Genomic DNA, 22092 nt, shown 5'->3' with positions numbered 1-22092 from the left:
AGTGTCATTTCTGGTAATGATTTGTTTTGAACCAATGTGGCTCAGACGGTAAAGAATCTGCCTGTGATGCAGGAGACCTGGGTTCGATCCCTGGGTCAGGAAGATCTCCTGGAGGAGGGCATGGCAAGCCACTCTAGTATTCTTGCCTGGAGAATCCCGTGGACGGATGAGCCTGGTGGGCTCTGGTCCATGGGGTCTCAAAGAGTCGGACACAGATGAGCGACTAACACTTTCGATCATAAGGTAAAAATTCAGAAAGAATTGAATTTCTGTTGGAATTTGCCGCATTTCTTTGGCTGGCCTGGTTTCAGCATAAGCTTCAAGCACTGTGTGTCAGTGTCAATGACAAAACACTGTTTTCTGTCTCAAGAATCATCAATCAGAGCTGAACAGAACACTTGAGAAGACCCCTCCCTGCCCGGTGGCCTGTGCCCCGTGGACCCACCAGAGAGATTCTCCTCCGGTGTTGCCAGGATGGACCCCTGGGTGAATGGGAGGGGAGGGGAGGAAGTCTTACTCAAAATCTAACTCTCTTCTGTGTCAGCGTTACTCCAATCCACCTCTATTTTTTCACCTTTTTTAGTCTCTTCCTTAGGATTTTAAAGGAAAATTTCTCAGAAAAATATACTTTCCCGTAATTTATTCCTCTGCTTTACCATAAAGACCCCTTGAGCATGTCAGAGACACCCACAGACTTTCTAGTTGTCTTTTGACTCTACTTGCTTCCCCAAACCCTAGAGATAAAAGTAAAATTTTGCACAAGGGCGTCTCATGAGAGTTCATGGGGTCCTGAGAGGGCATCTCACACCTGCATTTCTGGGATGTCCTGGCTTCATTCCTTTGGTCCACAGGCCCAGTGGCAGGTAAATTTAATCTTTGTTTTCCCAGACTGTATGTACTGGTGGAGGAATTTGAGGAATAATCCCTGTGATATAGAAAAGGTTCCCTGTTTATCAAAGGCACCCTAGCACGTTGGATTTATAATCAGATGGGCCTGGGTTCACTTCCTGTTTCTGCCACTCACTAGCAATGATCAAGGACAAATAATCTATGTTTTAGATTCTTTTTATGTAAAAGATATAAATACACGCTCCCCATAGGATGGTAGTGTTGATTCAAGGAGAGAATGTATATGATGTTTTACAAGATCAGCAAACTGATTCTATAAAGGATCAGACAGTAAATAGTTTAGGCTTCGGTGGCCTTGGGGGTCTCTTGCAATTACTTGGTTCTGCCACTATTGATCCAAAGCTGCAGTCGTAGGCCACGTGTAAATGAATGAATTTGTAAACATGAAAATCCCTGTTTTCCCTGTATTATCAGTACTTCACTTCCAACACCAGATGTGTGTGTTTCTTCTCCCCAGAAATTGTGACACCAGCTGCGTGTCCTACAGTTTAGTTCAGTTCTGAGACCATATCCCTGAGTTAGTGTCAGATCCCGTAGGTTGAGGGCACAGTCCCATAAGACTGCCCTGGCTTCAGCTCCTAATCTCACATTCATGCCTCTGGTGCTTCTGACCAACTAACTGTGAATGAAAATTCACACATCTCCCCTCCTTGCGTTCCATAATATGCTAGACGAGCTCACAGAATTCAGGAAAATAGCTTGCTTACTGTATACCCATTTATTATAAAAGGATACAGTTCAAGAACAGTCAGATGGAAGAGACACACAGGTAAGGTGTAGGGAAGGACCTGGAACTTCATGGGCTCTGGGCACCCCACCCTCCTAGCACCTCCACATGTTCCCCAGCCCAGGAGCTTGCCACCACAGGTGGGGTTTTCTATGGAGGCTTCATTGTGTAGGCATGATGGTTAAATCATTGGTCATCATTTGCAGAGACGTGGATGGACTTAGAGACAGAGTGAAATAAGAGTAAAGCGAATATGATGTAATATCACTTATACATGGAATCTAGAACAGTGGTGCAAATGAACGTGTTTGCAAAGCTGAAAGGGACACATGTGGATACCAAGGGGGTAGGGGTGGGTGGGAGAGATTGAGATTGAGATATACAGACTACTACGTATAGAATAGATAACAAATGGGAACCTACTGTATAGCATGGGGAACTCTACCCAGTGCTCTGTGGTGACCTAAATGGGAAACAAATCCAAAAAAGGCGGATGTATGTATACATATGGCTGATTCACTTTGCTAACACATTGTAAAGCAACTATACCCAAATAAAAATTAATCAAAAAAATAAAAGTGCAAAAAAAAAAAAGAAAAATCATTGCCTATCAGTGATTAACTCAAACTTCAGCCTCTCCTTCCCCTTCCCACCAGAGATCTGGACGGGATGTAAAGTTCCAACCCTCTAATCCCAGGTTGCTTGCTGTGTCCTAGGCGACCCAGGGGCCCCCGGCCACCAGCTACCTCATTAGCATTAAAAAAAGACTATCACTCTGGAGATTCCGAGGGTTTAGGGAGCTGTGTGCCAGGAAGAAGAAAAGAGCAAGAGTGGGCAGAGACCAGATATATATTTCTTATTATGGCACAACATGGCCGTGTTCCAGTGAAGCTGTATTTATGGACATGGAAATTTGAATATCATGTTGTGCTCATTTATCGTGAAATATTCTTTTGGTTTTCCTTCACTTCATCATACGAAGACCATTCTTAGCACAAGGGCTGGACAAAAACAGGCAGCAGGCTGGATTTGACCCACAGGCCATGGTCTGCCAGCCCCCTGAGTTTGCGGGTCTTCCTCGGGGCTGGTTTACTTTCCTCCGACACTCCCACTGTTCCAGGACCAGCATCTCCTCCACCACCCACGCCTCCATCACGATGCATTTCTTCCTGGTCTCCTTGTTTTGCTCTTTGTTGGTTTCCATGTGGCCAGGCCTATATGTCTTGATTAATTTGTTCTTGGTTAGGCTGGAGAAGGTTCTGTCTCCAGCAGAGCTTACAAATCTTAGGTATTTATGACTCTGTTAGTTTGTGGTCCTTTTTTTCAAGGATCTTGGTAAAAGTTCCAAGGGCTTTACTAGAAGAATCAAGACTCACTATTGTGTCTTCTTCCAGAATCTTTCTTCCAAATGTGATAGGTTAGAGCTCAGATAATTTGACTTTCTTCCACTATAGAGTGAATCCATGCTCATGAGGTCACCCTTCTTTCCCATCAAGGAGAAGTCACTTGGAGGCCTCTTCATTGTTCAAAATATTAAATCAAATGCTCCACAGATGTGACAGTCAATACCAGAATTGACTTTACTCTTGTCACAAACCTATTTTAGTCAGATGTTGGGTGGCTTATCTTGATTTCACAAGTATCTTAAACATTTTCCTAAGTGTCTCACCTCTCCTTCCTCATCACCTAAACCTTTCTACAAAATAAACCAACTTTGAGAGGTAAATAGATAAAAGAGTTACCATTGAATCAATTTTGAGAAGAATAGGTAACTTATAAAAGGAAAAGTTGGAGATAGGATTCTTTGTATAATAAATACTAACCACTTGTCAATCTAGCATTCTAGGAAAAGAAAATTAGATACCATGGGATTCCTGTTTTAGCTTGGTTTTAATTTTAAAATGTTCCACATTGGAAATAATTTGGATTTATTGAAAATAGTATGCACTGTAATGATATAAGATTTGCTTGATTGATATAACAAGTTTGGTTTAATGAGTGGAAAAAGAGATTTAAAATCTAGCATAGTTCTTCAATGTTTATTCTAATATTTTATTAAAGAAATTTGGCATGCAACTTATTAGTTAATAGAATTACATAAGATGAAACCAAAATAGAATATTAGTGCTCTGGGTTATGCTGCATACTCCATTATTTTGTAATTCAATAAACGGAACCTAACTATTGACATAGATACGACTTTCTTGGTATACTGTAATGTTCTTCAATTGGAGAATGTTTTCTGTATTTGTGGTACACTAAGGCTGGCGTGCTTAGCATGGGGTTGCAAAGAGTCGGACACGACTGAGCGACTGAACTGAACTGAACTGAAGCACCTGCTATAAATGAGTTTACTTGCCTTTGAAAAGTGATGATTAAAAGTGGCATAGGTTTAACATATTGCCTGTCTTTCTGAGAAGATAGAATACATTTGTCAATCATTTATTTCGCTGCTTCTGTGAGCCTGATTGTTCTGTGGAATGCTTTTGCATAACTTTTCCCTAATCATTCGTATACCCCTGCTTCCTCATCATTTTATGGGCAAGGTAACAGAAGCTCAGTGAAGTTAAGAAAATGATTCAATATCACTCTATTCCTGAGAAATAATTGGGATGGTTGACTTCACAGCACACGTAGGAAATAGTTCTTATTAGGATACCTATTTCCGTATGGAGAGAGTTGGGGTGAATTAGCTTAGGAATTTTACTAAAATCACAGAGTTGATAAAGGGTAGAGTCAAGAGGTAAACACACAGCCTTTGGTGCCAGAATCTAACTCAGCCTTTGGTTCTAGAACCTGACTTGGGTCCTCACACCTGATCTGTTTTGAAAGTTTCATCAGAGTTTACTACCTAAGTAGTAATGAAATCCATAGTCTTAGAGAATGTGACTTTATTGTTTTTTTCTCTAAGTAATTAAGTAGGATTTCACCTTACTTGTAAATTTCAATCAAACACTGTTGAAATACAGGCATTTCTCATACAACATGATACAAGTGTTCCTAAAAATCTCTGTGTGCTGCAAAATTATGCACTAAAAATAAATGGGTTTATGGGAAGAAAATGTGTTGAAGTGAAACCAATCAACACTTAACAGCACTAGCTAAAGCTATAACGGTCCTAACAAACATACAAGCTTAGTTAAAAAGACAAGCTGAATTCTGATGAATACCGCACTACAGTAATTACAGGACTGGTTTAAGGGGAAGAGGTAGCTTGATGGGAAGGGACTGTAGGAAAGTGAAGAGCCTGATGAGTTATTGAGAAAGGGAACTAAAAAAGGAAACTGTAACAAGACAGGGTGTGTATTCAAGCTGAGCTGAGGGGACTTGCAGGGGCGAATGGGGGTCTAGATGACCCCTATTTTATACTGACATTATCCCCCATTAGTGGGTATGAGCCAAACCACATCACAGAAATACACAGTATTTATCTGCAAATAGTTGAAAACAAAATGGCTTTTTATAGGGTAAAAAGGAATCACTTGTCTCTCGTAACTCTGCATAAGAATCACATTTTCCGTAAATATATTCATAAAAAGATGAAGTCATTGTAAGGAACTATTTGAGCAGTATAAGTATGATGTGGATTCTAGGAAGAGCTGGAAAGTATTCCACATATTTCTGGAACAAAATATTGAAACATTTATCTGATTTCCTTGTGACCTGCCATTAAGAGGGAATGATATTTAATTTGAAGAGCTACTAACTGTATGCCCTCAGATTTCAGTGATAATCCTGGTAGAGAGGTTTAAAAGCACAGGTATTTAGAATTTATAGTCCCCAAAGTTTTACTCTTTAATTAGTCATAAAGCATCCTGTAACAGTTTGCTATAAAAATTGAGAATCAAAAAGTGATAATTCTTAGAGTTAAAATCTCTCAGCTCTAGAGTATCAACGTTGCTCTTATTTCAAAGTTGTCACTGAATTGCCTGCTGAATCTGAGAAAGGTATGGATTATGCCCACCTTATTTTTAAGAAAGAATTAATGTAGTGTGTTAAGCATTTGTGTCCGGTGCTGTAGCTTTAGCAAGGCAGTTATTTTCAGGAAAAGGAGAGTTCCTTGTGTTTTGGGTCCCCAGGGCTGAGGTTGCCATGAACTTTAGAGGTAACTTCCTTGTTCTGCGGAGGGTGACCAGCATGGGCTCTTAGTAACAAAAATTTAAACTAAGCATCTTCCGCTTGTGCAGAGAGCTGGAACTGCCTTGCACTGTGGAGGTCAGTACTGTGGAATCTGAACTGCTGTCAGCTTGCCCACGTCTGGGCTTTGGAATAAGGAGGAGCTGCTTCCCTAAAGAAGGCTTCAGAGGGGAATTGGAGCAGCCCAGTCCCCATGAATGGTCATGTAATATTGCAAACCCCACATCTGGACTTGGTTATGACTGAATAACCTGGTCGTGGGAAATGAGCTGTGGACAACTTTAAAGGGTACTTTTATGGATCCTGGTCTCCCCTGGGCTATGGTTTATTGATAAGGTGAGTCAGGAGTCTGTGGGCTCCCTTGCCTTCAGCCCCACGTCCCACCAGGAGACGAAGCCTGTGGGTTCTGTCTCGGAGATGCTTCGAAATTGATCTGCTTTTTATCCACAGGGCCACTCTCTGATCCAGCCCAGATCAGCCACCTGTCCAACTCTGACCTGTCCCTCATGCCCTCATCCTGCATTTCAGATAATCTCTTGAAAATACAATGGCATTCTCACTTCTTAGTCCCCCAGCCCTTAGAAGAGAGTGGTGGCTTAGGTGGCATTGTTCACACGCCCCCCATCTATACGTCCTGACCTCTGCTGTCTCATCTGCATCACCCTCCCCAGGTTTTCTTTGGCTGCACGCTCCGGCCGGGCTGGACCTGTTCATTTCCTGGGACGTGCCTGGTCTGTCCTGTCCTCCAAGCATGCTGTTTTCTCTGGGGCTCTCTTGGCTCACAGTCACCATTCAGCTTGGGTATCTCTTCCTCCCGGTACTGGATTGGGATCCCTGGTGTCACTCCTGGAGTCGGGGGTGTGCCCCCTTTGATAGCACATGTCATACTTGGAGCTGCGTGTCAGAAGTAGTTTTCCTAAAGGAATCCTCTTACGCCACTGCTGGGAATTTCAACTGGTACAGCCACTGTGGATAGCCACTATGAACAGTGTAGAGATGTTTCCTTTAAAAACTAAAAATAGAAGTACCATGTGATCTAGCAACCCCACTTCTGGGCATATATCTGGGGAAAACCATAATTCAAACCATAATTCAAAAAGAGCAGGCACCCCAGTGTTCGCAGCAGCACTGTTTACAAAGCCAGGACATGGAAACTACCGAAATGTCCATCAACCAAAGAATGGATAAAGGAAATACGGTGTTTTTATACAATGACATATTACTCGGCCATAAAAAGGAATGAGATCATTTTATTTGCAGCAACATGGATGGACCTAGATATTATGATACTAAGTGAAGTAAGTCAAATAAGAGAAAGACAAATACTGTATGATACCGTGGAACCTAAAATATGACACAAATGAACTTATTTGCAAAGCAGAAACAGACTCACAGACATAGAGAACAGACTTATTGCTGCCAAAGGGGAAAAAAGATGAGGAGGGGCTAAATTAGGAGTAAAAAATTAAAAATAGTCTAGTCTTCCTGCTAGATTGTAAGCTCTGCCTGACTATGATGACTTTCGCCCATGGCTCTGCCCTTGCACCTGGAAAAATGTCCCACATATAGTAGGACATAAATGCTTGTTGAGTAGACTGGAACGTGAACAAATGAAGGGATAAAGCAGGAAGCAGGACGCAAGCTAATGCATCAGAGAATCTGTGGGAATGGAGCTTACGAAAAGCAAAATGCCAGGGGTAGGTCAGGTGTGTTTGGAACTTTAACTTTCAGGAGCTCATGGCTGAATTTAGCAAGGAGGTTTGGGTGACACAGTGAAAGCAAAGCCAGAGCCTGGTTGGTAGGTGGAAGAATAAATCTTGTGTAAACGGGGTGAGTGCTGCATGGGGCTGTGACTGGAAGAAAAAGCAGAGCTGGCATTGGAGCTGGGAGCAGGGGCATCATGAAGGAACCTGGCTCTCCCTTGCCCTTTCCCTCCACTCAGGGAGGCACAGTTTTTTTTACTACTTTGTCCAGCTTCCCTGGTCTGTCACAGGGGACTGTTCTGTAAATATTGCTTCCTGCCAAGTGAAAAGAAACACATTTTGAAGTCCTGATTTTTGAAATTTTATTGAACAATTTTTCAGCTTTAGAGGAATGAAAACATTCAATGTTCTGAATATTAAGCTGCCTTCTTGACATTTGTTTATGAAGATGGTTGCTACAATTTGGGTGGGGCATGCACACTTTACCCTTACCGAGGGAGTTTGTTTTGAAGTTCTCTCTTCTTTCAGCTACTCTTCTAAATCTGGACTTTGGAATTTAATCTTAAAACACATATTTCTTGAATCACAGATTTCGGTGTGGCTGGGTGCTAAGCCTGGCATGTGACCTGCTATTGTAAAACAGGTTTTCTGTGTGAGAGAGTACACATAGGGTGCTTCCCCCCACCCCCGGGTTTTTCACATGTGGAAAATAAGGGTTTGTGCTTAATTCTTTCCTTAGAGATTAATGATGGAGTATCTCATTACCTACACAGCAATGCATCCTGGTTATTTTAAAAAAATTTTATATTGGAATATAGTTGATTTATAATGCTGTGTATACTCATACATATATATACTGTTTTTGCATCCTGGTTATTGATATGAGGTCAATAGACGGGTCTTTATTGTCACTCTAGAGGAATTAATCCCTTACCGGTAAAAGGAGAAAGCGTTCAGTCAATTTGGAGGCTGTTTAATCATCAGCCTGGGGGTTGGCAAATACCTCTTTGAATTTCTGAGAATATCTCTTCCACTGCCTGCCAAGGCCTTGTCACCAAATTTATCACTTCAGTTCACTTGTTTTTTTCCCTCCCATGTCACTACCACATCTACACCCAGCTCTGTACTGCATTCAGGAACTGACCCAACCATTTCTGAAGTTGCTGCTAATGTTATACGAAAAGAATCGTCACTGGTTCCCTTGAAGAGCATAGTCTATCTTCCTGGCAACCTGGCGAATGACTGACAAACACGACTTTCCAAGGTATTGGCATTGGCTGCGTCTGTTCTAGTGTAATTTCATCAGCTGCAGAGACGAGGGACGCTAATTAGTTTGTTGATACATATGTGATTTAATGAGACTAAACACTTAACTGATCTTGAAGTAAGCACAGTTTGTTTCCTGTTGCTGTTTTTACTTTAATTAAAAAAAAAAAACATGTTAGGCACACTGGCTGGAAATCAGAGCACTGTGTCATCTTGGAGAAAAAAGAATTTCCAGGAAGTCTGACTGGTCAGTTGTGTCCTGCTCTAATGAGATTGAAGAGAAAAGGATAAAATATTGGGTTTGAGAACAAGGGTTGAAATCCAATTTAAATAGAAGATTAAGTATAATGGAAGAATTTTCATAAACTACATTATGTCGGAATCCTCAGTGCAATACTAAAATTATAATATGTACCAGAATAACTGATTTTAGGAAGAAATTCCAGACCCGCATCAGCTCCAACATATAATCTTCTATTTTTATGGCCTTTTTTTAAGTGCCCTCTTTTCTAGTTATTATATTTTTATGTAACTGAAACTATGACATTCAATTAATACAATTTTTCTTCCTAAAAATTCACATAAAATAATGGTATTTTGATTTTATTAATAAATATTTATTAAGAATTATCTACTAGACTCTTAATTACTTTCAAGTTGTGCAAAACCGAATCCAGAGAGGTTCTCTATTTTGGGAGTGGGAAGAGGTGATGAGGAAGTAACTCTAACCCCATGGTTAAAATTACATTTGTATTAAAACGCTTCATCTAATTTGCTTAGCTTTTTGCAAACATGAGTCAGTGCTATGACCTGTGCAGCCCGTTTTCATGGGACCATGTCCATGCTCTCTCCTCTGTGTATCTGCTGCAGTGGCAGAGTTGAGGTGTTGACCACAAGCTGAAGTGACCCACTCTGCCTTTATGGGGAGGTTGGACCCCTGATCTACACCATGCCAGAGGACAGGAGTTAATAAATAGTAATAGGTGGCACTCCTACCAATGCAGGAGACAAATGAGACATGGGTTTGATCCCTGGGTGGGCAGATCCCCTCAAGTAGGAAATGGCAATCCACTCCAGTATTCTTGACTGGAGAATCCCAAAGACAAAGAAGCCTGGCGGTCTACAGTCCATAGGGTCACAAAGACTCGGATAGGACTGAAGTGACTTAGCATGCATGCTTAATAGTGTTGTTGAGAAACGTTAAAGACTGAGAAACAGCTACTTGTAGAACTGAATCTTAAACAGATCTTGGTGGAGAGCTGTAGATCTGCAGGTCTTTCAGAATCCAGTAACTGGTCCTCCATCACCAGATCACCTCTGGGCACCCAGCAGCCTCTGAGACAGACCATGCCCTCTTCTCTGCTGGCAGAATATGGTTTCTGCTCCTTAATGCTGAAAGCATCTCCCTTTATACCTTCCTGAAGATTCATAAATCATGTAGGAACAAGGATTTGGGGTTTGACTTTAAGAAGCAGAGTCAGGTAGGTGAAATCTTTGAACATGACACAAATGAACTTCTTTACAAAACAGAAACAGACACACAGACCTAGAAAACAAACTTATGGTTACCAAATGGTTAAAGGGGGAGGGATAAATTAGAAGTTTGGATTAAATGTATACCTCTAGCTGATTCATGTTGAGATTTGACAAAAAACAACAAAATTCTGTAAAGCATCTATGCTTCAATTAAAAAAATAAATACTAAGGGAAAAGAATCTGAAAGAATAGATACATATGTATGTAAAACTGAACTATTTTGTTGTAGCCTGAAACTAACACAACATTGTATACTATTGTACACAATGTATACAATGTATAGTTGTATATAATCAACTATTTTCCAATATAAAATAAAAATTAAAAAAGAAAAAGAAGCAGAGAGTTGCAACAGTTTCTTCTGGACTGTCAGCATCCATCATCTTCCCCAAACCTGATAACCCAGCAATGCCCCAGGGGCTGTCAGATGTGAATTCAGCTTCATTATTTGTCCCAGTTTGGAAAATGAATTGTCCATTGCTCTAAGCCTATCAGTAATTTATCTGTGAAAAATTATAAGCTGATGTTATATACATTAGGAACATACTGAGAGTGCTGAGGTGCACAGAAAAGACACAAAGTGACTGAACTCCAGTTCCAAAGACTGAAGTATAATCCTTTATGCTGGATGATTCAAGTACCACCAGCCAGCGAGCAGAATAATTACGTTCTTGTTTGCTTTCTAATGTAAACTTATAAACCATATCTTCAAGATAAATTAATTCTAGTGTATAAACTAAGCCTGATTGTTTAGAAACAAGTGTAACTTGATAATATATGAGTTTGAGTTAATTGACACCCATTTGCTGTGGAATCGATGGACCTATGTTTGAACCATAGCTCTTGCACTTTCTAGCATTTCAAATCAAAGATGACACAAACGTTGAGCCTCTGACCCACTGGTGATAAGAATACCTATTTCAAGTGGTTGCTGTGAAGCTTAAATGTAAATACAGGGTTCTTAGCACTGTACCAGACCATGTGTTCTTTTTCCCTCTTTTTTGAGTTTTTTGATTTTCCAAGTATGGAAGTAGTCGGCAGACCCAGTTAATCAACATCATTGTATTGTTGACAAGCTGAATTTACAACCAGATGGTTCCACTGAAAAGTTAACTATTGAGACATGGGTTGTGAATTATGGAGACTCCATTACAACATCAACAAAAACAAATGTACAGGGGAAAATCAGTGAGAAGGGTCATGCTCCTGACTTTGGGGACACCTAGGAAGAGAAGCCTTCTTGGATTACTCCAGCGTCATCTGGATTTGGATTCAAAGTCTCCTGTAAATCCAGTGGCCTATTCTTAGGAATCAGGAGTCTTTCGAAAAAATATTATTTGTTTTTCATTTTGGTGATATTTTAAACATATTTTACTATTTGTAGAGATAAGTGTCTTTGGCAGTAATCATTTCAATTAATTTTTTTTCATGTAAAAGACAATGTTTCAGGTCTAACAACATATACTTGGGCATCATTATATACATTTTTTCTTTAGGTATGTTTAGGAGACATTATGCATGCTATTCTGATTTTTTAGAAAATACAGACTAATGAGAATTTAGTAGTATCAGCAGTGATATGACATAGTTTGAGACCCAGCTTCTGTCATAAAACCACAATATTTCACCCTTGTGGAATCAAATGAGACCAAATGGGCTATAAAAATGGGAATCAGTAGTTTGTGTCAAAGACATTTTGGAGAAAATTATATTCCATTTGAAAAATATTAAACTATGAAAAGCAAGTATTTTTCTAGTATACTAGAATGCACACAGGAAAAGGAAATGGCAACCCACTCCAGTATTCTTGACTGGAGAATCCCAGGGACGGAGGAGCCTGGTGGGCTGCCATCTATGTGGTCGCACAGAATTGGACATGACTGAAGTGACTGAGCAGCAGAATGCACACGTAGGAAATAAGATCTTTACCAAATGTTCCATCCATTCATAATGGACATTTGCACCAGAATTTTTTTTTTTAACTTGAAAATGACATAGGACTGTATGGTCTTCACTTTTTCATACCTGTATTTTTCTCTTTCCATAGGAATACAGAGTCACTCCTCTTTCTCCTCTGACCTTCTGCAGCCCCTGGACTCCCTGGTCACCAACATCTCTGGTCCACTAGTGGCTTCTGTGTGTCCATCCTGGTAAAAAGAACCAAGCCCAGGAGCAATCACCATGTTCTGCGCGAAGCTGAAGGATCTGCAGATCACAGGGGACTGCCCCTTCTCCCTGCTGGCCCCGGGGCAGGTCCCCAGAGAGCCCTTGGGGGAAGCCACAGGGAGTGGGCCAGCAGCTACCCCAGGGCAGCCGGGCATCTGTCCAGGTGTCCCTGACAAGAACCCGCCCGGAAGGCTTCCCCGGAGGAAGACCAGCCGCAGCCGGGTCTATCTTCACACTTTGGCAGAGAGTATTTGCAAACTGATTTTCCCAGAGGTGAGTGCCTGCCCTTTCAAGATCTTACTGACATTTTGAAAATGGTAATAGGGTGTTTTCCTAAGGAAAATGTGAACACTCGCTTTCTCACTTTCAAGGCTACAGTAGATGTAGACAATTTGACAATTTTCTGAAAACATTTAAAAACATTTTTAAAAAGCAATCATTTTCTTAAATTGTGTTTAATCTTAAAATGTTTACAGTCTTGCATTCTTTTCCAAAGCATCCTGCACTCTGACAAGTTTTATGACTTTGAGCAGCTGTTTCATCCTCTTGGCCTCAGCATCCTTATCTGAAAATAGACATGCTGACAGTCCCAGGTCCCTACAGTTTGCACAAGCATTAGGTGAAATAATCCACAGCTCTCACCACCCACCAAGACCCATTAGTTACTTATGGATGGCAAGCTATTTTTTTTTTTTATAGATTCATTAGCTATTTTTTTTAGAGCTAAATTCCTTGGAGAATAACTTATTCTCTGCTGGGTTTCCCTCATCTAATTCCTAAGAGCATCATCTGTTCCCGCCAACTTGCTGAAGTGGGGAGACCCCCCCCCCACCTTGTCCTGCTGGGTTGGTCAGGGTCACAGGCCTGTTTAAGACACCCCTGTCACCAGTTTGGACATGTCTTGGTGTTGGTCTGTGGGCTGCACAGCCTAATGCTGTTTTGAGATCTGGAGCCCCACCCTTAAAGGGATTCAGGAAAGACAAACACTGTATGGTCTCATATGTGGAATCTTAAAAAACTACAAGAACTCATAGAAAAAGAGATCATACATGTGGTCCCAAGAGGCAGAAGGTGGGAAAGGGGCTTAGAGGAAGGTGGTCCAGAGATGTTGGAAGATAACATAAATGAGTACCATGGGAGTAACTCATGGTGACCCTGCCATCTTGTGTGGTGTGTAGGAAGGTTATCAGGTACATCCTCTGAGTTCTCATCACAAAGACAGAGTTTTTTGTTTTCCTTTCTTTTCTTTGTGCTGCATCTATATGAGAAGATGGATGTTAGCTGAGCCTTACTGGGTCATCATTTCACACTATATGTAAATCAAGGTGTCATGCTGTATGTGTAAACTTAAACAGTAATGTATGTCAATTATTTCTCAATAAAACTGGGGGGAAAAGAGAAAACAGGAAATACTGGGGACAGGCCATAGACCTAATTAGGTAAAATATGTTTGGAATAGACAGGGCTTGTGGAGAGCTCCTCACCCCATGGGGCTAAAGAGAAGAGCCACTGAAAGTCTTCATGGTGTGTGTTCCTCCCTCTGACAGTGTTCACAGCTTTATGCAAATTCACTTAGCCTAGGAGGTTGGGCATTGAAATAATCAGATTCTGGCGCTCATAATTTATTGATGATTTTTAATTGACTCCACACCAACCCTTTGCCTTGTGAGAAACACTGGAGGACCACAGGCTGCTGACTTTTAGGACTGGAAGGACCTTAGAGGTAACCTTGTTTCATTCCCAAGAAGGACCCGAGAGGCTGAGTGACCTGACCAAAGTCACACAGCTTTTGAAGGATGCAGCAGTTACTGCTGTCAGCTATATGGGCTCAACTGGCAAAGAAGAGACTTGAAGCTTGAAGAATGGATAAATTAGAATTGGCAGGAAGTTGAGGGAACTTATTTCAAATGTAAGATAAGCACAGTAGTAGACTGGCTAGTGGCTTTTGAGATGGAAATATTTAATTACTGTCTCCCCGCTTCAGTCACCAGCGGCCAGCGTTGGCTGGGATGAGGGATGCAGCTCTTCCCGGGCAGCTGCTTGGTGTCAGTCTGGGAAGCGGTTGGCACCCTCATTTCCAAGGGCAGAGCGTGGGGATGAGCAGATGGTGAGGTTGGGAAGCTGGAGAGTGGTCATGCTTTCCCCAGGTCCTGTCATTACCCCGTTGGCTTCATTATTTTGTTTGATAAATTCTGAATTCCTGCAATGGAAGTCATGCACGTATTGGAATCTCTTTTAAAAACATTCAGAATATCAAATATATGCGTTCTTATTTTCCTTTATTTAGGATAATCTGTGTCATTTGTTTGCGGGCTCACGGGAGCTTTGAGTGTGCTGTCGTGTGGCAGGGAAAAGCCAGGCTGAGGATTTCAGGAGGCGAGAGGGCTGCCCTTGACCTGAAGAACCAGGGCTCTTTCCCACACCTGAGGCCGTTTTCATTCACGTTTCAGCAAACATCCCAGGGCCGGATGCATTCATGCCGAATAGCAACCAAACTAGATTACTTCATCAGCTATTCAGACACCTAGGTGTCTTTGATTAAACAGGGCTTTTGTAAAAACTGATCTTTTTTAAGTGGACAGATTTAATACTTAGCCTACTGTTCAATTTCAGTCCCATCAGTAGCCCAAAAGAAGAGACTCCAGAGAGCATTTGATGGCATCCTCATTCTTGGTTTTGATGATTAGATGTAAACTATGTTATGTTTTATGGGGGGCAAGTATTATAGTTCGTTATCCTTAGCAGATTTAGAGTGGGAGATGGTATTCCAGAGTCATGGAATCATAGATTACAAAGGTCTTATGGCTCATCTAGTGCAAACTTTTCATTTGTTTGAAGAAATTAAGACACATAAAAGTTAGATCACTTGCTGTAAGATAAGTAGGGGAGATGGAAAGGTCTCTGCACCTCATTCATAATCTGTTGCTCTTCTATTGTATTATTAGCTGATTTTTCATGGAAATTCTCCCCAATAATCCTGTAAGCTCCTCAAGCAGAGTGTTTTTATTTTAATTTTATTTTATTTTTTCCCCATTTATTTTTATTAGTTGGAGGCTAATTACTTTACAGTATTGTAGTGGGTTTTGCCATATATTGACATGAATCAGCCATGGATTTACATGTGTTCCCCTTCCCGATCCCTTCCCACCTCCCTCCCCATCCCATCCCTCTGGGTCTTCCCAGTGCACCAGCCCTGAGCACTTGTCTCATGCATCCAACCTGGGCTGGTGATCTGTTTCACCCTTGATAGTATACTTGTTTCAATGCTATTCTCTCAGAACATCTCACCCTCACCTTCTCCCACAGAGTCTGATAGTCTCTTCTGTACATCTGTGTCTCTTTTTCTGTTTTGCATATAGAGTTATCATTACCATCTTTTTAAATGCCATATATATATGTTAGTATACTGTATTGGTCTTTATCTTTCAGGCATACTTCACTCAAGCAAAGTGTTTTTAAAATAACTGCATCTTAGCTAAAATAACATGATCTTAGCTACAGTTGTGGCAAATCAGAACCCATTTCCTGAAGTGAATCGAGTCACAAATGCTTATATGAGGGCTTCTCAGGTGGCATTAGTGATAGAGAACCCACCTGCCAATGCAGGAGACATCAGAGATGCGGGTCCGATCCCTGGGTTGGGTAGATCCCCTGGAGGAGAACATGGCTTACCCACTCCAGTGTTCTTGCCTGGAGAATCCCATGGACAGAGAAACCTGATAGGCTACAGTCCATAGGGTCGCAAAGAGTCAGACATGTGGCTGAAGCGACAACACAACACACAGCAGCACATGCTTATATGAAGGATCTTACCCCAAGTCAAACACCTTGTGAGATTAAGGGGATCTGAAGGAGCTCCTGAAATCTCTGAATGTGTTGTGAAATATTGGGTTGTAAGAAGAGAAAAAGTAGTAGTATTCCATTATCCTTATGAGCTAAAATTTCCTTGTTCTAGAAGAACATTAAGAACTAAAGAAAACACCCCATCCCAGGTCCTGCCATACTTAAAACCTTTCAGTGACTTTTCTTTGCTCTTACATAAACATAAGCTTTCTTAATGTAGCCTCTAGGCCAAAAGGAAAAATGCAGAAAAGTTAAAAATCATCTGAAATAGCAACTAATCCATAAACCAGAGCAATGAAATTCCATTCAGAGTGTTCCCATCTATACTGGATCAAACGGCAGTTGTACCTAAAGTGTTAATATACTAGTATCCTCCAGGGCCATTCTGCAGTCATTGAATGTGCGTCATGAGGCGTGAGATCTCAGGGAAGTTGAGTCGTGCTCCTGACTTTCTTGTGATCTGCATCATCTCAGGGTGTAGGCTCAGGATGTGCTCGAGAAGCCTTAGGACCAAGGTAGGAAGCTCTAGGTACTGGCAGCCTTTACCAATAAATGTTTTGTCTGAAAAACTTGTGGGTTTTGTTTTGTCTTGTTTTGAATTTATAACAGTTTTCCAGAGGAGCAGTCGTGTATGATGAAAGCAGACACCAGAGCCTGTTTAGCTGTGATATCACTAACGCAGGCTGCTACAGCTTGGCTAGGACTTCAGAACTTTTTACTTAAAAAAAGCAAATTCTTTTTTTAAAAAAAATTTTATTGGAGTAGAGTTGACTTAGAATGTTGTGCTAGTTTCAGGTGTATAGAAAAGTGAGTCAGTTATACATATACATGTATCCATTCTTTTTTCAGATTCTTTCCCCTTATAGGCTATTACAGAATATTGAGTAGAGGGCCCTATGCTATACAGTAGCTCCCCAGTTCTGATTCAGCATAGAAAGTCAGGAAGACACCTGTTCTAGGAACTCCAGCAATGAGAGAGAGGGACCATTTGTCCTTCCTTACAATGATAGCACATATGTTAGGAGAAAAGGACTAGAAAAAGAAGTTCCTGGTGGCATTGGGAAGGAAATGAAAGACCAGGAAGAATACAGACTGAGAATGGTAAAAACATGTCCTAGGGATTTAACCAAAAGATCAAGAGGAGGAGAGAGGATGGTGATATTTCCACTAGTACTCGAGGTGAGGAAGGAGAAAGTCTTCAGGGGCAGAAATGGATGGATTTTCTTTCCTTGACGTCCATCCCAAGTTCCTGGTCAGAGCAGTAAATCATGTATAGGCAAATGTAATTCAAATTATTTTAACTTGGAAATAATATAAATTGTGTTTTCGAGCAAGCTGCAATGGTAACATCGCTGTACTGAATTATATTGAATTATATACTGAATTATATTGCTTCACTGATATAGATGTCACAGACTAAACCTTCAGGACTTGGAATGGCTGACAGGGGAGATGATGTGCATTCATTCCTTTCTCCCTTCATTCCATCAGTATGTAGGTAGCATCTCCTGTGACCAGGTACTTTCTAGGGGCCTGACATGCAGTGGTGAGCTAAACAGATCTTCCCTGCTCTTTTGGAGTCTCTATTCTAGTGGAGAAGACAGAAAATAAGAAAAAAAAAATGTCAGGTTGCAAATGCTTGAAGGACAACCAAGATCTTCTGTGCAGGCAGTGACCATCATGTCATTGATGACCCCTCTTCCTCACAGTGTCTCAGCTGTAAAAAAAAATCTGCCTGCCAACTCGAGAGTTGTGGGAGACGCAGCTTCTATCCCTGGGTGGGGAAGATCCCCTGGAGGGGAAAAATGGCAACCGACTCCAGTATTCTTTCTTGGGAAATCTCATGGACAGAGGAACCTGGCGGGCTACAGTCCATTGGGTTGCAAAGAGTCAGACACGACTGAGCAAGCACGCACGCACACACTTTCTGTCTGAATAGGTTTTAGAGAAGGACAAAACTCCCAGCAACCCAGAGTTTCATGGGTTTTCATCCACAAAGACTTGGTAGTGTTTGTGATTCCAGAGTCACTCTCTATGAAGTCAAAGCCCCTTGATGGGGTGAAGCTGATACTGGCAGTCTTATATATAACTGATGGGAATGCCAATGGCTACAAACTTTTATGAAATTGATCTGGAAAGAGCTACTGAAAATTGAGCTGCTGAAAATCCATAGATTTTAAGGATTCCACTTAAAAGAATATAACCTATAGAAATAAAAAGCAGTACATAAGGATAAGAAAAAAACAAACAAAAATGCCCTTGAGATATTAAAGCCTTCTTAAGCACCCTAGGCTGTCTGCTCCTGCCTCCTTTAGGGTCTCAAGTCTAATGTTTCCTTCTTCCTTCCCTGATTTAAAAGAACACGCCCACATTTCCTTTCGTAAACCTGCTCTCTGCCTGCTAGGCAATCACCCTTTGCCACAGGGTTCTGGGCCCTTGCTCAGAATCTGCCTGCTGGCCTGGCACTCTCCAGCCCTTCTTTCTCTCTCTCCTTATCTAAACCATCATAAAAATTGGTATATGGGTAAATTTAAGTTCTATTTTATTTCTTTTCAGCACTTGTGTTGTCTTTCAAGAAATTTCACGTTGAAGTTCTATTAATATATGCTGTTTAGAAACCAAAAGTTCTTTTCATAATTTCATTAAAACAGAAGCTTGGTCGATTTTGCTTAACTTTACTGTCTCACTTGACCAGTGGAAAGTCTAAGAGGGATATAAATAGTTCTTAAGGAAAAAGGAATTTCACAACTTGGGACAGAGCCAGAGAATTCTCCACTGTCCTCTGGATAAACTACAGAAGGCAGCTGTATACACATGCAGATACATAGAATTTTTTTTTTATGGAATGTAAAGAAGTTACCAATGATTTACTTTCTACTTATTAACTGGTTAGGGAGAGCAAGCTGCTAAGAGATATTAATTGTCAACCAGTATTTAAAACTATGCAGGCTTACATACAAGTATTTTGCAATCTAGGAAGATTCATGAGATACTCAGAAATCAGTAAAAGAGAAGAACACTGTAAGTATTTTGTGAAGATTGTTTGTTCAAGGAAAAGAAATGAGTACAAGTTTGGGGAAATCCAAGATTTGTTTCAATCAGTAATCAACTGAACTCGGTGACAGATTGGATTTAAGGGATAAAAGAAAGGGAAGAGACAGATGCTTGGAGTTTCTAGAGCAGGAAGAGACAGGAATGATACATGAGCAGAATGTGAGACTGTGGGAGGGTGGAGGACCTCAGCATGGGGTAGGGGGCTGCTATGGGCCTGTGGAAGGAATGAGGGTCTCCTGGCTTGAGCCCTGCTGAGACTGAAGTCCTGGCTGCATGTCCGAGGGATTTCCTGACCTGGAGGAAGGGGTGCCTGACTTCACCAAACTGAGTCTCTGGTGTGACTCCAGCTCCGTGGCGGTCGGAACCACCCACCAGGGGCACAGCCCACATCCAGATTCAAGTTCGTTTGTGTTCTTGGCTTCTTCCCAAATGTGCGAGCCGTTGAAAATCAGTCCTTTTTTCCACAGGGGCAGTTCAACTACACTTGTCATTAAAGTAGCAATGCTTCTGCTTCTTCCTGACAAGCTCTCAGAAGAAATTTAGTGAAGTATATATTTTCAAGAAAATGATTATTTAAGGGAGTGTTTAAAACTTTTCTTTTCAATTTTCAGTTTGAGCGTCTGAACCTTGCCCTTCAGAGAACATTGGCAAAACACAAAATAAAGGAAAACAGGTAAATTGAATTATTTCAGTTGCATGAATCTCCTGTTACAATCACTGACACAGCCACTAATAACCAGTGCTTAGTGGTGTATCACATATATGAATCATTTTGGTATGCCAGGAACTGGGCTAAGCATTTTAGCTGCCACTAATCTGAAAGGAAGTGTGTTCATTTTTCACAGTTCATACGTCACTAAGCTCAGGTTTCTATAAAATGTCTAGAATTTTATAGCTGTTTGGGAACTAGCAGAACGGAGTTTGAAGCCTGGGTTTTTCAGAGCCCATGATTTTAACCATGTTATCCTGTGCTGCTCCATTTAGTAAACTCCCAAAAGGCCTATTCTTTTCTGCTAGGGTGTAATTTCTGAAATATTTAACAAAGTGAAGGCGTGGATCAGAGGAGACTCCTGCTTGAAGAACAGTGCCAAGAATCTGGGGACAGGTCCCAGTGTAGCCTGCCTGTCCCCTCGCCCCAGCCTGAGCCACAGTTTTTAAAAATTAATTAATTTTAATCGGAGGCTGATTACTTTACAATAATACATAGGTTAAATTTTTAGCTCCTGCATCAGGAGGGAAGGATGTGGGAGCAAGAGGTGGACAACTCAGGAGTGGGGCGACAGCTGGATCAGTCCTTACGGAAGTGTTTCAGTATTTTCCTAACTAGCTTGGTTATACTGATTATAGTGATATTCAGATACCTGTTCTAGTGATACTTTTTCTTCTACTCTGTCTTTGAAATTTTCTTTAAGAAAGCTTTCTGTAACAGTTTCGTATATAAGGTGAATTAAAAAAAACTAAACAATCCCTGATTTTTAGAGTTCATTTTACAAATACATCTTGCACATTTACTGCTGGCTCATTTACTGATTTGGCTTTGTTTTGGTTTCCCAGAAATTGAAGGATTATTTGCTGTGTAAATACCACAATAAACACTTGCGTTCAAATTTCAGAGTTGAATTTGCAATTTTTGCAAACCAGTACCCTTGTCGGGAATATTTTATACATTCATCCATCTGTCTGCTGCTCAGGAGGGGATCATCTGCTCTGTGAGTTTTCTGGGCTTAATTTCGCTTGCTGACTAACTGGTCCCAGGCTGCAGGCAGCAGGCAAGCCAAGAAGGGGTCAGAGACAGGTCCAAAAAGAGAGTGTGAATCTATGTGTCTGACAGAAGCTGTGTTTGCAGAGTGATATGGACAGCATTCCAGAAGCCTCTGACCTTAATTCTCAGTCCGGCTGATAAGATAGCCAGCAAGTCCTGAAGCTGTGCTACTGTGTCTGTCTGCCTGAGGCCTTGGCAGCCAGTTGACTCAGAATTTATTCCCAGGGCTTGGTGTCCTGAAATATGCCTAAGCTTGATGCTGATATTCAATTAGGATGTGTTCCCAGAGATGGAGCTCTTTAAAAAAAACAAAAAAACTTAAACCTTAAAGAAATGATTTTATTTGAAATTTTGAAAAATCTTTTTCTTCTTCTTTGACTTCTTAAAGAGTTGATCATACTTTTAAATTGTCCTAATGATTAGACCACTGTTGAAATAAGAAGAGGGACTTTTTCTCTTGTGAGACTGTATGCTGATGATGCCAAATGGCTTGTCTCTGCTTTGTTTCTCTAATTCTTGGCTATGTTGGGCCTTTTCCCCCATCTTTCTGGCAGGTCGGCTGCCATTTCTACTGAGGTCAGCGTGCTGACTGTTGAGGGGAACTTCACTTTCCCGCCCAGCACCATTTTTAAAATTTTAAATTTGTTTATTTTTAAATTGAAGGATAACTGCTTTATAGAATTGTGTTGGTTTCTGCCAAACATCAGTATCAACATGATGTTTCTGCCAAACATCAGCCATAGGTATACATACGTCCTCTCCGTCTTGAACCTCCCTCCCATCCTCCTCCCTATCCCACCCCTTTAAGTTGTTACAGAGCTCTGATTTGATTTCCCTGAGTCATACGGCATACCCACCACCAGTTTTAAGTGAATGAGTTTTATACAGTCATTATGATACCCTTTAGGGTTGGTTTCAAGCTTTTGCTTTTATCTTTTCCTAGGACCTTTTGATCACATCATGTGTGAACTCATGGCTGGTGTATGTCT

The 22092-nt window shown here is 41.1% G+C and overlaps 1 protein-coding gene across 6 annotated transcripts in view; it reads left to right on the top strand.

The window, feature by feature from the left end:
- The window catches only part of GUCY1A1 (guanylate cyclase 1 soluble subunit alpha 1), a 70476-nt gene that overhangs the window by 18039 nt on the left and 30345 nt on the right, over nucleotides 1-22092 (top strand). For 4 of the 6 annotated variants that reach the window (XM_070474950.1, XM_070474949.1, XM_070474954.1 and 1 more), the window contains exons 2-3: nucleotides 12326-12717; nucleotides 19953-20014. In XM_070474950.1, the coding sequence (XP_070331051.1) occupies nucleotides 12460-12717; nucleotides 19953-20014 (320 nt within the window). In that variant the 5' untranslated portion in view covers nucleotides 12326-12459. Of the gene's footprint in view, nucleotides 1-8595; nucleotides 8741-12325; nucleotides 12718-19952; nucleotides 20015-22092 lie in introns of all 6 variants that reach the window. The other 2 variants (XM_070474951.1, XM_070474955.1) reach the window with 2 other exon arrangements.

This window comes from Odocoileus virginianus, chromosome 12 (genome assembly GCF_023699985.2).
Source record: "Odocoileus virginianus isolate 20LAN1187 ecotype Illinois chromosome 12, Ovbor_1.2, whole genome shotgun sequence".
In the NCBI taxonomy this organism is placed as follows: domain Eukaryota; kingdom Metazoa; phylum Chordata; class Mammalia; order Artiodactyla; family Cervidae; genus Odocoileus; species Odocoileus virginianus.
The sequence above is the reverse complement of the archived record's forward strand: the minus strand, read 5'-3'. Positions and strand labels throughout refer to the sequence as shown.